The 16,037-nt window shown below is 59.7% G+C and overlaps 1 protein-coding gene across 3 annotated transcripts in view; it reads left to right on the forward strand.

The window, feature by feature from the left end:
- PDGFB (platelet derived growth factor subunit B) overlaps nt 1–13,993 on the forward strand; it is a 19,671-nt gene extending 5,678 nt beyond the window's left edge. Inside the window, exons 2-7 of one of the 3 annotated variants that reach the window (XM_046646751.1) lie at nt 3,308–3,404; nt 5,677–5,766; nt 6,716–6,921; nt 8,269–8,413; nt 11,902–12,049; nt 12,416–13,993. In XM_046646751.1, coding sequence (XP_046502707.1) covers nt 3,308–3,404; nt 5,677–5,766; nt 6,716–6,921; nt 8,269–8,413; nt 11,902–12,026 — 663 coding nt within the window. In that variant the 3' untranslated portion in view covers nt 12,027–12,049; nt 12,416–13,993. Of the gene's footprint in view, nt 1–3,307; nt 3,405–5,676; nt 5,767–6,715; nt 6,922–8,268; nt 8,414–11,898; nt 12,050–12,415 lie in introns of all 3 variants that reach the window. The other 2 variants (XM_046646750.1, XM_046646752.1) reach the window with 2 other exon arrangements.
- The last annotated feature ends 2,044 nt before the right edge of the window (nt 13,994–16,037 follow it).

Consider the following 16,037-nt stretch of genomic DNA (forward strand, 5'->3'; position numbering starts at 1 on the left):
AAATGTCCTGCACTGCTGGCCTGGGCCTGCGTGCTGCCTCACAGGAGCCACACTGAAGGAGTGAGTGGTGATCATGGCGACAGCTCAGTTAAGTACCCGTTATTTGCTGGCTGCTCTGCTGGGTGATTACCCCTCCCCATGACCCCAGGTGAGGTATTATTAGCACGGTTTAAAAGATAAAGAAGCTGAGATTTTAGATTGTTCAAAGACTTACTCCAAGAATTCAGGTTTCCTTGGCAGCTGAAGCCCTTGCTCCTGCACGTGCCACAGTTTCTCATCCTCTGCCCCGTTGACATTTGGGGCCAGATAATTCTTGACTGTGGACGGCCATCCTGTGTATAGGAGGGTGCTGCGCATCATTGCCACCCTCCACCTGCTAGATGCCGGTAGCGCTTCTCTAGTTGTGACCACCGAAAGTGCCTCCAGACGTGGCCCCTGTCCCCTGGGGGCCCCTGGTTGAGAACCACTGCTCTCTGACATGCCACAGGGGTCAAGAGCCGACAGGAACTGAAGATGACCGAGGAGAGGGGAGGCCGGAAGCTGCGCTGCGGGCTGGGAGAGGGAAGGACCTGGCTTGGCTACTTACTAGTCGAGTAGACCTGTGGCCATTTACTTAATTTTCCTGAGCCTCAGTTTCCGCCTCTGGAAGATGGGGGTAAAAATAGTGCCAGCCTCTAGGACTGGTAGTTAGTCCAGCCTTTGGCTCTGCCTGGCTCATAGTCAGCACTTTGCAAAAGTGGGCTGTGGGATTCTTACCAAATCCAGGGGCTCTGAGTGACTTCTGGGCGTCCAGTGGCCACGTTACCAGAAGCATTCACAGGATGGCTTCTCTGCTTAGAATAAAGTGGGCTCTTAAGAGGGGGGTGGGGAGGATATCCCAGGTGGCTCTCCTGGTGGAGGAGGTGGGCGAACCATCCTGGAGAGAACCCCCTCTGGAGAAGGGTAGACTCCTTCATGCATTTTGTCAGTATTCACTGAGCACCTACTCTGTGTGTCTCCCACCTTCCCAGTCTCTCTCCTGGGCTCCTCCCCACTCTGCCTTGGAGGGTTGAGTTTGTTTCCCTAAGACGCCATCTCCCTTGAGTCATTGGCCGGCCCGGGCATCCGCCAGGCCTGACTGGGGGTCTGCCTGTTCTGCCGTGGCTGGCAGCTGCAGCCAGCTCTCCAGTGGGCAAGGAAGTCCTGGCACCAGTGCTGTGTGCCATTTGGTACTGAGCCTTTGGGCCCCTCTCCGGGGGGGGGGGCGGGTTCATTGAATCATTAGTCCACAAATAGCCTGGGAGACCTGGCTGGACGCCCCCACCCTGGCTCTCCTCTGCTGCCTCTCCTGCCACCCCCAGGCAGACTTAGAATCGAGTCAAATGTTCTTCAAGCCCCTTGATTCACAGGTAATGCCAGGACCAGAGAGGGGCAGTGCCCAGTCTGAGGTCACAGGGCGGTTAGTAGCGGTACGAGGATGGACTCCAGCTCTTAGGACCGGTTCTGGGGTTGACAAAACCCCCAGGGGAGCGGCCGGCCCTGGTCTTACCTGGACACCTGCCACCTGCCTTCTATTCTGTGGGCTGGGTCCGGGGTCCATGTTGGGAGACCACTGAAGGCATGGTCTCCTTGGTGGGGGGAAGAAAGGGAGGGGCAGTGAGGCCAACGGCCCTCCCCCGTCTTGCACACACAGCCCCCCACTCCCGGCTGTGCAGCCTGGACCCTGAAGGAAAGACCCTGACTCCCACCAGGCTGACTGCTCGGCCCCCACCCTCCCCTGCCTGAACCTCCCATCAGACACCGGGCAGGATTGTAAACTCCACATTCAAACGAAGCAGCGGGGTTCAGGGGTTTCAAGGAATTCGTTTTAAAAGCGATCATGTCTCCCCTTCACCCGTGGTCTTCTGGCTCCAGGGCCTACTTGGGTGCCCGGAGCTGGACATGGTGGTGCCCTGGAGGAGGCGTTCCCACTCCATGATGAGCATTGAGGAAGTGGGGCTTTGGGGGAGGCTAGAAACTGATCAACCCCCAGGCTCCCGATGGAGCTTCTGGGGAGAGCCCCTGGGGCGGCCACGCAGCGAGATGCCTCCCTCCCCGGCGGGCAGGGCGCCTGGGCTCAGCCGAGGACTCCAGTCCATGGAGCAGTGAACCAGTGGGAGCAGGAGCTCCTCCCTTCTTAATCCAGGGAAACCAAGGCACGGAGTGGTTCAACCCAAGATTCAACAGTAGTGAGCCAGGTCTGCTGACGCCCTCTCCGGGGCTCCTTCCACAGGACCGTGCCAACGCTGTGCGTGTGTGCCAGTGTGTGTTTCCATGGGTGTGAGTCCGGACACACAGCAGCATCTCGTGCCTTTCCCTGCCCTGAGGTGCTGGGTGGGTGGATGGTACTTCTTCGCCTGTCTGTTGTCTGCCCTCACCTCTTTCTCAGGGCCTCTGGCGTCAGCCGCTCGGGTCTCCCTGGACCGTGGGGGACATGACTGTGACCTTCCTATCGGGCTCATATCGTGTCATTGTGGGACCTGTGGTTTCCCTGGAGGAAGCCGGGCTCTGAGTGGGGCCTGTTAAAGTGCTTATTCAGTTTCAAGTGTTTTGGTAAGAGGCCAGGGGGCCTCTAAAAATAGGGTTTGGTTGGGCATGGGGCGTGGGTAAACTTTCGGGTCTCCCAGTCACATCTGAGGGTTCCCTTCTCTCCTCTTTTGAGCGAGAGACTAAGTAGACATCACCAGTACACGTGGCCTCCTGAGACCATCTGACTCTGTGAGCATTTGCTAGCCGCCTCGCGTGCCCAGGAGGCTCGGGTACGGGCTCTGCCATCAGAAAGGCCTGGGTTTGGATGCGGCTTCTGTGATCATCAGCTTGGGACTCTGACAAAGAATGTCACCTATTTGAGCCTCTGTGTAAAATGGGGATAATAATTTCTCCCCTGACAAATGCTGGCTGGCGTTAGCTGGGAGGGGTGGAGGGGAAGCAGCGAGGAGGAGGCTGGGGGAGCTGCCCGGAGCCAGTAGTGTGATGGGGAGACGGACGCACACGATCAAGTCTAACGCGAAGCATGCTGGGTTTCCGTTTTGGGGTGGGGGGGTGCAGCATCCAAGCTGGGTCTTAGAGGCTGCGGCAGGTTCTGGCCCCCAGGCCTTCGTGCTCCTGGTTGTCAGGCCTGGGATCTGCCCCTCGCCTGCCCCCAGCCTGACTGTCCATTTGCCCGTGGCCGAGGGGCCCTCGGGAACTTTCCATAGGAGGGAGTGTGTGTGTTGGGGCAAGAGGGCCTCAACTGGAAAGCCCTCACTCTGAGCTCACGTGGCCCCCCCCCCCGGTGTCTGCCTGGCAGGGGGACCCCATTCCTGAGGAACTCTACGAGATGCTGAGCGACCACTCGATCCGCTCCTTCGATGACCTCCAGCGCCTGCTGCACGGAGACTCCGTAGGTAAATGGAAGCCTCGTCCGTTGCTCTGACACTCCATTAAGTCCTCGGGAGCCGCAGGGGCAGGGGCAGGGGCATCCCCACTTCCTCGACATCCAGAGAACAGAGGCCCACAGCAGCCCAGGAGGGCGCGGCCACACCTGCCCAGGGCGGGGCTGAGTAAGAGGACGGGTTGGTACCTGGGACCTGGGGTGTGGCAGGAGAAGCACCCACATGTGGCTCTGGCTCAGTGCAGAGGGTGGGGTGCAGGAGGAGGGGGGCAGGGGGAGGCGCCCAGGGCCCTGCTGAGTGTATATCCAGGTGTAGACCCAGTCGGGGAGGGTGCTGCTGCAGGAGCCACCTCCCTGCCCGTCTGGCCAAGGGCCCGGTCTGCAAGGTCTCCCAGGGACACCTGGCCTCGACTAGTGGGCAGCCCTGCCCATCCCGAGAGCTCGCTCAGAGAATGGGCACGTGCTTGGTGACACACACGTGGCGGGGCTGGTGGGCTGGGTCAGGAATGTATTTATAAACGCTGTCTTCGGAGCAAATTCCATTCTATTCTAACCTCTGGCCTGTTCCCCGGAGCCCTGCTCAGCACCCCCCCTGCACCCCAGCTCCCCTTCCCTCTGGGGTTTTGTCTCTGTCACTTTGTAATCCTTGCCCAGACTGCTATCTACGGGGGACAGCATTTCCTGCCTTTGTTTCTCTCCCATTGGGCCCCTGGCTGCCTCTCAAAAGCATTCCCGGGGCCTTTCACGCCCGCCTCTGCCGGGAGCTGGTGGGGCAGGCAGGAGGGGGCCCCAGCTGGGCCCACCTATTGTTCGCCAGGCCCCCCACCCCACATCTCCCACACCCCCCACCCTATGCCCGACTGACCAGCCCTGGCCAACACAATGGGGCAACTTCCAAATTTAGCCTTTCTGCTGTTTCTTTCCAAGGCCCTTGGCCCCCACCTTCGGACAGCCCCTCCACACCCCGGGTGGGGGTCGGAATCTTGGAGACGGGGTTTTCAATAGCAGGCCTGTTCCGAGGCAACCATGTGGCTATTTTTTTCCTAATCAACTTAACCTTTCCACAAAGCACATCTTTTCCCCATCTCCTCCTCACCAGGGACATTCCAGAGATGGCAGGGAGAAAGGAAGGGAGAGGGAGGGACAGACAGACGTGCTGATGTGGGAGCAGTAGGCCAGACGGAAAGGCACCAGTTCAGGATGGTCTCCTCCAAACGGGACCCCTGGGAGCCCGGCCCGGATGAGCAGGAGCTTCGTCACTGGGTGGGGGTGGGGTGGGTGGGCAGTGGGCTGGGGAGACAGCGTGAGCCTCGACGGGCTGCGTGGAGCGGGCAGGAGCTTGTCCTTCACGTCCTCAGCTGATCTGCCTGCTCTTCAGCCATCCCGGAGAGAAGGGGCTGCCCACGATTCAGCGAGCAGCTCTGTCCTCCTCTCTAACTCTCGCCTCCCACCGCAGCTTCTGGCGCCCTCTCTAGAGAGAAGGGGATGCCTCCAAGGAGCGCTGGCCACCTGAGATGGGGAGCCCAGGCTAGAGAGGGGCTGTGGTTTGTGAGCTCAGGAATAAACGGACAACTTAGGGCTGACACGGGGCAAAGGTTGTAGGGGGAGAGACAGGAAGAGAAGGGCGAGGAGAGATGGAGCGGAGAGGGATGGAGGCCTAGGAGGACGCGGGGCGAGGGCCCCCCCATCCCAGCAGGCCCTGCCTCCCCACAGCCCCCACCCCCATCCCTCTCCCGCCCTCCCCCTCTCCCGCCCAACTGGGCCATTGTCCGGGGCTCCGGAGGGGCTGTGTCCAGGGCATGCTGGTCCCTCCTGGGGATTCTGGGAATTTCTCCATTCAGCACTTCCTATGGGAACGCTGGGCGGAGGGGCACTGGAAACTGGCCTTCGAGTTCTGGTCCTCGCCCTGCCCTGGAGGCCGAGGAGGGTTCGCTTACAGTAGCAAAGGGGATGGGTTATTTTTAACTTCATTGACATGGGTTCTGTCCAAGAATGTGGCCGAAGAGCCCAGAGTGGGGCTGAAGGCCCCCCCGGGATGCAGTCAGGGCCCCACCACCTGCTGAGCCCCGTGGCCACCCTGGGGTTTGCTGGGAGGGCCACTGCTCAGAGCTGGGACCCTTGGGTTTACAGGGAGCCAGGAGGGGAGCCTGTTTTCTGGAGTGGGGTACCATGGGGGGTGGCGAGAGGTGATCCTCCTGCCTGCCCAGAGCCCCCATCGGAGCCCCCCTCGCCCCGTGGTCGGGCCAGCCAGCGGTTATGAGAATGTACTGACCCTTCTCTTGCAGATGAAGACGGGGCCGAGCTGGACCTGAATCTGACGCGGTCCCATGCTGGAGGCGAGCCGGACAGCTTATCCCGCGGGAGAAGGAGCCTAGGTGAGACTGGGGTGAGGAGAGTGGCCCCTCTGGGGTGGGAGCTGGGGACGGCGAGCCCGGGCGTACAGCCAGCTGAGGCTCCCGACACTCAGGACTGGGCTGAGCTAAGGAAGTTACCCTGTATCCTTCGATCCCACATAGTGAGGAGTGGAGTCATCACGCCCCAAAACACAGTTTTCTAATTACAGTGCCTTTAAGCTCGTTTATTGATTACTTCAGCCTTGGAGGTAGATATTATTTTACGGAGTTTTAGATAGAGTTGGAAACGGGCCCAGAAAGGGTAAAGAAGTAGCTGAAGTCACACAGCTAGTAAGTGGGAGGGCTGGGATCCCTAAAGCCATTGTCACTTGAACCCAGTGCCACCCTGGTGGGCCGTGTGTCTCTGCTGTGGCTAAGGGCTGCGGCCTGGGCCCTGCCTCCTGCTCTGTCGCTGAGACCAAAAGGAGAATGTCCATCACTATGTCTCTGGGAACCTTCCAAGGGCAGGCGAGTCTCCCTCCAAGCCCCTCCCGCTCTCTACCCACCTGCAGTCCCCACTGTAGACAGTGGCTGGGGGACCCAGGTGATGGTGAGGGGCCTGAGTGCCGCTCCTCACTCTGTGGATTTGGGCGGCTAAGTCAGTCATGCAAGACTGGAGGACAGTGTGAAACAGCAATGGGAGAGCTATGACCAGACAGGATGTATTCTAAATGGTCTCGCGTGATTCTCATGCTGGTTCTGGGGCGTAGATCTCAGCATGCCCATTTTGCACATGGGGAAACTGAGGCTTCGAGCTCACCAGCACCTGCCCAAGTTCCACGGCTGATAACAGCCAGGGCTCGAAACCCCCACCCCAGGGCTGGAGGAGGTGGGAATCGAGGGAGAGCAGTCCCAGAGGTGCCCCGCTGGGCTCTCCCGCCGGTGGGGCCTCCGGGCAGGCCCCCTCCTGACGGAGGTCTCCCTCCCTCAGGTTCCCTGGCCGTTGCCGAGCCAGCCATGATCGCCGAGTGCAAGACTCGCACCGAGGTGTTCGAGATCTCCCGGCGCCTCATCGACCGCACCAACGCCAACTTCCTGGTGTGGCCGCCCTGCGTGGAGGTCCAGCGCTGCTCCGGCTGCTGCAACAACCGCCACGTGCAGTGCCGGCCCACCCAGGTGCAGCTGCGGCCCGTGCAGGTGCGCAGGCCCACGGCCGCCGCCGGCCTCTGGGGCGGGTCCCCGCGGCTTCTGCGGGTCAGAAGGCTTCCTGGCCGGCCCTGGGCTCTGTCCAGGGAGGCCCGCCCTGGGAAGCTCCCTCTGGACAGGTGCGCCGAGGCCACCGTCAGTCCTCGGAGGCTGCCCCAACCGCTGTCACCAAAGCCACAGACAGACCCCCAGGCAGGGCTGGGTGGGGGACGTTGTAAAGGACACTGCTTCCTTCTTTACAAGGATAAAATCCCAAAATGCCCCTGAAGAGACAGGTCTGCAGACTTTCGCAGGACCCTCAGGATGTTCTGGGCAGCTGCTTGGTGCCCCCAGAGCTCGCCCCTGTTTTCTCCATTCCACAGAGAATGGCTGGGTTAGGTGGCCCTGTGTCTTTGCCGCCTGCGCATTTCTTTTGACAAGCTGTGCTTTTAACAAAGAGGGTAGAGACCCTCTAGGGACAGACGCTGCCCTTCCTGGGGCAGCCCCGGTACAGTCAGAATGCTGAATCCTGCCTCTTTTCTGGAAATTTCGGGTACACACTGTGACTCACAGGATGTTTCAGAGTAGAGACTGTCCCGGGAGCCCCCCGTCTCGCGCCGGGCAGGCTGGGGCCGGAGAAGCCTCAGCTGCCTTCTGATCACGTGGGAAGGTTTCTGCACCCCTGGGTGGGCCCGCCTGGCTTGAGCATCAGCTCAGGGTGGCCCGCGCTGTGGGGCGGTGGGCACGCACAGGCTTGGCACCCGCTCTTGCCAGATGCTCTGCGCCTTCGCCATGCGCCCCTGCCCTGCGGCCAGCCGTGGCTTTCCTCGTGCCCACCTTCCCCCCAGGGCCTGGGCCCCAGGCCTGAGATTACAAATGTCACTCCTACTACCACCCACTGCCATGGTATCGCCTGTGCCCAAGGCGGCCAGCGCTGTGGATGGATACCTGACAGCTGGCTCCCCTTCCCGCCTCCCTCCTGGATACCACCTCCCCCCACTTCCTTCCAGACAACCCTCTCCGCCTCTGCCCAGCCCCTGACCTTGGCTGGCGCTTCTGGAATGAGGACAGTACAGGCTCCATGCTCAACCCGGAAATGCCTTTCTCCCTCTCTGGGGGCACCGAGGGGGGCTGCGGCAAAGCCGGAGGCTGGGTCAGGAGGGCTTGTTTTGATGGAAAAGCTACAAGAAGGGCAGAGGGCAAGGTCCTGCTATTGTTTGGGCCAAATTGTCTGCTGTGTGGCTGTCCGGGCTTTCGAGGAAAGATCAAGGCCGGGGACACCGGGGTGGAAGAGCAGGGGCAGGCTCCCCGGCTGCCCCTGTGGCCTCACAGAGGGATGTTGGTGGGTCTGTCCTCCAGGTGAGAAAGATTGAGATCGTGCGGAAGAAGCCGACCTTCAAGAAGGCCACAGTGACCTTGGAAGACCACCTGGCCTGCAAGTGTGAGACGGTGGGGGCCGCACGACCCGTGACCCGAAACCCCGGGAGTTCCCAGGAGCAGCGAGGTAACCACGGGTCAGGGGCTGCCTCTGAATTGCTCAGTCGGGCAGCCCCCTTCTCATGTGGCAGCTTTTATGAGCAGGCAGGGGAAAGTGACTCAGGCATGCCCCTGGCTAAGTTCATCTGAAGCTTCCCATCTCTCTGAGAACAATCCAGATTCCTCCCCTGCCTGCAAGGCCCTGTGAGGATGCAGCCCCCGGTTGGCCCTCTGGCCTTACTGCCAACCAATCCCCGTCACTTATGCTGCCCCAGCCAGGTTGGCCTTGAATGCCCAAATAAATGTCTGCCTCAGGGCCTTGGCACATGCCACTCTGGCTGACATTCACTTCCCAGCTCTTCACAAGCCTAGCTCCTTCTCTTCATTTGGGTCTCAGCTTAGAAGCCCCCTCCTCTGAGAGGTCCACCCTGACCACCCCGTCCAGAGCAGCCTCCATCTCAGTCTTGCTCCACAGCCCCTACTTTGTTGAGTGAGTGCATGAGATGGTGGGAGGAACTGGGGCCTGGATAAGAGAAGACCCCACATACATGGTCTTCAGATATTTGACAGCTTGTCCTGGGGATGAGAAATCAAACCAATTGCTTGCAGCCTTGGTGGGGGAATTAGGACCCGTGGGGAGAGTCATCAGAGAGAGATTCTAACTCCACATACGCAGAAGCTGGTGATCAGTCAGGGGTTCAAGATGGAATTGTCTGTGCGGGAGGTAGTGAGATCCCTGTTGCTGGAGGTGTGCAAGTGAAGGCTGGGCAGCCACGCAGCAGGGATGTGACAGACAGGATATCAGATGGATAAGTGGAACCGGGGTTCTGTTCCTCTCCCTGGATTTCATGAATTCACAATTTCAGGGGCTTAGTTTGACTTAAAGAGTTGAAAGGGACCGAAAGAATGGTCTGGTCCAGTTGCCTCCTCCACATTTTACAGAGGAGGTGCCCTGAGGCCCAGAGAGGCTGAGGTCTTAGCCAAGGGTCACACAGCCAATCCCAGGCAGGGCTATAGCTGGAACCCAGGTGTCCTGAAGTTCTCTTCTTAGCTTTTTCCTCCCCTGACGGCTGTCACTGGCTCTTACCTCCCTCATCTTTTTTTTTTGGGGGGGGGGGGGATTTTAAAATTTTAGAGCTGGAATAGACCAGAGAGATGACCTTGCAAGTGAATCCTTCAGTGTTATTAATGGGAGCACAGAGAGGTTAAGGGACTTACTGGCGGTTGCACGGCGGCAAAGCCTAGCCCAGAAGCCAGGCTTTGTAACGTCTAATTCTGGTTTCTTTAGACAGTGTCCTGCTCTCTTTCCTCCCTCGATTGTTTGCAGTAAGGATCAAAGGAGAATCATGGAGTTAATTCGATTAGATGAGCAAAACAATCACACAAGTGATGGTTTTGATTTTCAGTAACTCTCTTTACTCGGGGGACAGGTGGTCTGACCAGCCCTTCTTGTTAACAAGCCCCCAAAGGTGGGGCCCCCCGGAGCCTCATCCTCCTGCTCTCAGAGCCCAGTGGGGACACGGGTGCCCTGGGGCGCTGCTCACGTCACAGCTTCAACAGACCTGGTGTGAATTATTGACCGAGTGAACGTGGAGGACTATTTTTCTATTCAGGAAAAAGGACATTCCTTTTTATCTTTAGAGTGGGGCTCTTTTGCGTGCATTTATTTCCTGTAGTTTTCCGAGCTGGTTTCCCGTGCTGCACAGTCACCTGATTGATGTGAAGAGTTGTAAACTCTTGTCGCTTTAGTGTGAGCGTCGCGGCCCCAGGCGGGCGGGAGGGCGGCCCGGCAGCTGTCCCTGGGCTAAGGTTTGGGGGTGTGGCCCCTGTGATGTGATGGTCAGTGTCAGACCTCCTGGGCTCAAATCTCTGCTCGGTCGCTCGGGAGTTGCGTGACGACCTTGAGCCCAGTCGGACTTTGCCCAGCCCAGCGTCCTGCTCATGGCCTCGTCTCTGGAGCAGAACCTCCCTGGGTCCTTCAGTGGCCGTCCTGGGTGTCCTCCCCTGAAGGGGAGCTGGGACCCAACTGAGTCCCTAAATCTGTCCCTTTGCAGAGATGGGGTAACCGCCTCGTGGCAGCTGGTGTCTATGAGGTGGGAGTTCGGGTGTTGGCCCAAACAGCTATGGGCTGCGGAGATCTCGGAGGGCTCCCAGGAAGAGGCAGGCCCTGAGCGTGGCAGAGAAGCTGTCACTGCCAGGTGTCTCCCTGGGGGCCCAAGGGGAAGAGACATCAGCGCTGACCCTGACAGGTCTCGCAGGCGCTGTGATCCACAGCCCAGTGGCTGAAAGCATGGACTCCAGACACAGATCTCTGGGTTCAGATCCTTGTGTCTGCCTCAGTTTCCTCCTCTGTTAAATGTATACCCTTATGCCTGCTGTGAGGATAAACAAGTGTGGTAGGCGCTAGCTAAGGGCTTCTGGCTGTTTCCATGGTTTCCATGTATTATCTCTTAACCCTGGGAGGCCAGGGCTGCCGTCATCTCAGCTTTAAAGATGTGGAAACCGAGGCACAGAGAGTTGACGTGACTGGCCCCCAAGCACACAGCCAACACCTGGGACAGCCCAGCGTTGAACCCGGCGGCCTGGCCGCAGCCCGAGCTCTGGCCACTGCTGCACAGCGAGGGCAGGCAGACAGGCACCTCCACGGGAAGTCCCAGCTCCTGGGGGTGGTTCCGGCCCAAAGCCCAGGGGCCCCTGTCACATGGCTGGAAGGGGCTGAGAGGTTGGGGGGGGACCTCACTCGAGGGTCAAGCCGAGGAAATAAGAAACAAGTGAATGAGAGCGGCTGCGCGGGCCAATGGCCTCCTGCTAGGAACTTAGTGCCTAACGAGGACAGTGGCCGCTCGTTCTGTCTCCTGGGCCTCTGGCTGGCTGGGCTCAGCCGGGCGGTTCCCCTGGTGTCCCTTGTGGGTGTAGCCGGTCGCGGGATGGGCGCTGGGACGGCTGGGCCTCTGTCCCTCCCTGTGGGGTGCAGGCCTCTCCTCCCCACGTGGCCTCCTCAGCAGGGTGGCCAGACTTCTTATGGGGGGGGCACAGGGCTCCCCAAAGCACAAAGGTGGGAGCTGCCAGGCCTTCTGAAGGCTCACCCTGGAAGCAGCCGGCCCTCTGCCTGCTTTGATTGGCTTCCAGATGGGAGTCCAGGCCAGGGTCGAGGGGCCCGTCAGTAGGGGGCCAACAAAGAACTTGACGCCATTGTTAACCTACCCCCCTCTGTGTTTGCGCATCCTATTGTTTATTCCTTCCCCCAGTCCTATGAGACTGGCGGTCTTATTTCTCCCATTTCCCAGATGGGGAAACTGAGGCACAGAGTGGTTCAGGCATTGTCCCTGGGCGACATACAGCTGGTGAGTGGAGAAGCTGGGATCTGAACCCAGGAGGTCTGGTGGCAGACTCCCTCCCGCCCCTGCTCTCAGCCCTGAGGATCTGGGTGGTCTGTTGCAGGCCCTGGTCGAGGCCGGCAGACCCTCCACAGTGGTCGTCCACCTGCTGACAAGACCTTTCTTTTCCCTCCAGCAGCCAAGACGCCTCAAACTCGGGTGACCATTCGGACGGTGCGCGTCCGCCGGCCCCCCAAGGGGAAGCACCGGAAGTTCAAGCACACGCATGACAAGAAGGCACTGAAGGAGACCCTCGGAGCCTAGGGGCATCTGCAGAGAGTGGGCAGGTGAGGGCCAGGCCGGAGACTGAGCTCCGTTGCCCTGGGTTTCCTTGTATGGGAAAATGCTGGGGGAGAGGCATTTTTCCATACAAAACCCAGCCTCTAAGCCACACCCTGGCTCCCCCCCACCCCCAGTTATCCGCTGTTTTCCATGGGGCAGGTGACGGGGGGCTTGGGAGACCCCAGCCCAGCTGTGTGGCAGCCCCGAGAGAACGGGAGGTCTACCCTCAGCTCTCCCAGCCCTGAGCGAGCCGGCTGGAAATCAGGGGCGCTGGTGGACCCCGGCTCCCCGTCCCCGGCCAGGGGGGCTTGTGAGCATGGGACGCCCCCCAGTCTGTCTCTGACTCCCCATGTCCTCTGCTTGGCCCACAGGGTTATTTAATATGGTATTTGCGGTATCGCCCCCATGGGGTCCTTGGAGTCATAATATTGTCCCCTCGTCCGTCTGTCTCGATGCCTGATTCGGACGGCCAATGGTGCTTCCCCCACCCCTCCGCGTCCGTCCACCCGTCCGCCAGCGGGGCTCCCCTCGGCCGCCTCCAGCGTCTGGCCCCGAAGCTCGAGAAGGAAACGAAGGACCTGGACTCTGCCGCTGGCTTCCTCTCCTGCCCCGAGGACCTCGGAAGAGGGTGCAAGAGAGACAGGCGTGGCCACCGTCTGGGGACAGGGGCTCTCTTCCCGCGCGGTGGGTCAGCCCGAAGCCCTGCGCGTGGCCCTGAGGATCTCTGGGCGCGGCCTCCGCTGCCCGGTCCCCCGGCCGGCTCTGAAGGCAACACCCCCAGGCAGGCCGGGTACCTCGTCCTCCTGTGGTTGGGACCACGTGGCGGAGCACAGACTGGGGAAGCCTCCTGCAGTGCCCACGCCCATCCCCTCTGCCGGGTCCCCTCTGCCGCAGGGGCTCCCTTTCCTTTCATACGTATGACATCTTTGAAGATGTGGACTCCTCCGGGCGGCCGTGGCCAGAGCGCCAGGCGGCCGCGCACCCTCTCAGATGGGTAAGAGTTGAAGTTTGCTCTGGAAGTGGATGTAGATGGTGACCTGGGCATCCACCGCCTCCTTCCACTCCCCTTCACTTCCTCCTCTGTTTCATCTCTCTACCTCTACCCTGCATCTTCCTCTTGGCCCTCAGTCTGCTCCACCAAGGGGCTCTTGGACCCCTCATTGAGGCCCCACATAACCCCAGTCACTGCTCCATAAGGCAGAAGATGAGGGGCCAGGGCAGCAGGGGGCCTGCCCATCATATCTCAGCCCAGCCAAGACTGCCATGTAAGGTTGTGCAGGGTGTGCACTGCACAATGGCACTGCATGCAGGGATCACGGTTCACACCATAAACACGGCCAATGTGTATATTTATTATGACAGTTTTCCGGCAGATGGAGGTCAGATGTCTCAAGGAAAGGAATCCTTTCCCTGATTGACACAAAAAGACTCTGTGTGGACTGCTGTGCCCCGACCCAGCCCAGGGCTTGGAGTGGTCGGACGGGAGTGAGCCCGTGTTGGCGGGGAGGCACGCTGTTGTGCATCCGGCCTCCATCTCCCCGAGTCCTCAGCTCAAACAGTCCTCCTTCCAGGCAGGTTTGAAAAACCCAAGAGGACGTCTCCAAGGGATGGGGCGGTTCCTGTTCCCCCGCCCGCTCCCCCATCTTAGATCCTTTGAGCTCCGCCTCTGGCGGCTCCTCCCCGGAAACCAGCTCCTGGGCTGGGAGTGGGGGAGCAAAGGGAGAAGATCCGGGGGCCCCAGGGGTGGGGTCTGAGCTCCGCCTCCCTTCCCCCCTCCCGCTGCACTCGCCCCTCCCCCCTCCCAAATCTGCTTCCTTCAGTTTGAAAAGTCGGTGATTATATTTTTGGGGGCTTTCCTTTTATTTTTTAAATGTAAAATTTATTTATATTCCGTATTTAAAGTTGTAAAAAAAATAATCACAAAACAGCCAAATGAATCCCCAGAGGTCTGTCTGTTGGCGTCGCGTGCGACAGTTACCCTTTTGCGCGTTGGCAGCATCTGCCGACAGCTTGCCACGCGTTCCTCTCGCTCGGGAGGCTCGGGCGGGCGCACACCCGTGCACACACGCAGGCTCACACGTGCGTGCGCGCGCACGCGGGCCGGCTGCTCCGAGGGAGGCGTCTGTCTGGGGCGGGTGACAGTCACGCCACCCGTTCTGAGGTCCTGGTCCTGCAGCGGCTCCTGACGCCCGGCCCTCCGGTCCCAGCCCTGTGCCTGTCACTGGCAGTGACCAGAGATGGTTCTGCAGCCTGAGGTTCCCTGGAGGGAAGCAGATCCTCGGCGTCGTGGGGTGGGGCTGCTTGCGGGAGGGGGTCCCACTGTGGGGAGGCTGAAGGGGGTCTGCGAGGCGCTGTGGGATTTAGAAGGAACACGGCTGAAAGTTGGCTCTGGGGTCTGATCGTGGCTCAGCTCTTGGCCGGCTGTGTGGCCTTGGGCAAATCACAGCCCCTCTCTGGCCGGAACCTCGTCTGTGACACGAGAAGATGACCAGGAGATGTGTGGCCTCCAAGGTCCAGCTGTAGGGTTCTGTGCCATCCTTTGCCTGCAAAGACTTGGGTACCATCCCATAAAAAGGGTTCTCAGTGTGGTCCGGGTGTCACTTGCAGGCAGACTGGGGCTGAGGAGGCAACCCAGGAGGTAGGGAACCCAACTCATCATAGGGATGATCTCAGACTAAACCCACTTTGCCTCTGAAAGTAGTGAGTGCCCCATCCCTGGAAGTGTGTAAGTGGAAGCTGAGCGACAACTCGGCGGAGGTTAGACCAAATGACATTGGGGCTCCCCTGACGGAGTGAGTTGGGGAGTGAGTCCTTCCTTCACTCCCCTTGAGCGCCTGCTGTGCGTCTGTCTCTACCAGGGGCTTTTAGCAATTTGGTTTAAGGTCATCCGGGGGTTCCCAGCCCCGGGCTTGAGGAGTGGAGACCACCCGTGGTGGTGGGCGGGGTGGCTCTGGTTTCCCTAGAGACTCCTAATCCTGCAGCCCCACCCTGTCTGTAGGAGCCCCATCCCCGAACCCCCCGTGTTCTGGGCTCACGGGGCACCAGAGAAGGCCCTGGCTGGGAGCGAGAGGGGATGCTCCTCCAGGAGATGGAAATTAGAGGGCAGCGGGAGGGCCCAGCACACAGAGCATCTTGGCAGCTGCCAACAGCTGTCTTGTCCTTGGATGGCTGCAGGGCCTTGCCCGGGGAGACAGGCAGAGCTGCAGCTCCACCCTCTCCAGTGCCATCCCAGGCAGCAGCAGGGCCAAGACTGTGGGCCTTCTGGGAACCTGGTGGGTCCTCTCTGGACCTTAGAACCACCAAGCTAAAACGGCATTCTTCTAGAAACCCCTCTGCTGGGGAGGAGGCATTCTCTTCTTCATCCCTTTCTCTGCCCTGTTGGCTGGAATACAGACATGATGTCTGGCACTCAGGCAGCCATCTTGAACCATGAGGTGGCGAAAGCCAAATGCTGAGATTGGTGGAGCAAGATGGAAGGGGCCAGGGTCTCTGACACCTGACTGCCTAGCTCAGGAGTTTTTACATAAGAAAGGAAGAAATTTCTTTCAGTTTGAGCTACTCTTATTTTGGATTTTCTGTCCTTTGTAATTGAACCTAATTTTAATAGATAGCCGTCTTCTCTTTGGGAAGGAGATGATGTGGCCACCAGGCTGGTCATTTATCTTCCACAATCCTTGGGCGTTCAGCCCTCTCTGCCCCAGCCAGAGGCTCTCCTCCCTCACCTGGAGCAGAGCTGTCGCCCTCTTTGCAGGGTTAGCATTGGCTGCCCCCATAAAATAACAAAGTGAGGAACGTTTGCTGTGGATAAAGTGAAATATCTGTGAACTTTTAATACCTGCAAGATTGTTGTAAGGACTCGAGACGAACATGAGCACTCAGGTGGTGGCAAACAGGCCTGGAGAGATGCAGATCAAGCTGCTCCGCCCAGCCGGGTCCCAGCAACACCCTCCTCTGCTGACGCCCTGTCTGCCGTGTTTCCACTATTTTCTAGTG

The sequence above is a fragment of the Equus quagga genome, chromosome 19, assembly GCF_021613505.1.
Source record: "Equus quagga isolate Etosha38 chromosome 19, UCLA_HA_Equagga_1.0, whole genome shotgun sequence".
Classification (NCBI taxonomy): domain Eukaryota; kingdom Metazoa; phylum Chordata; class Mammalia; order Perissodactyla; family Equidae; genus Equus; species Equus quagga.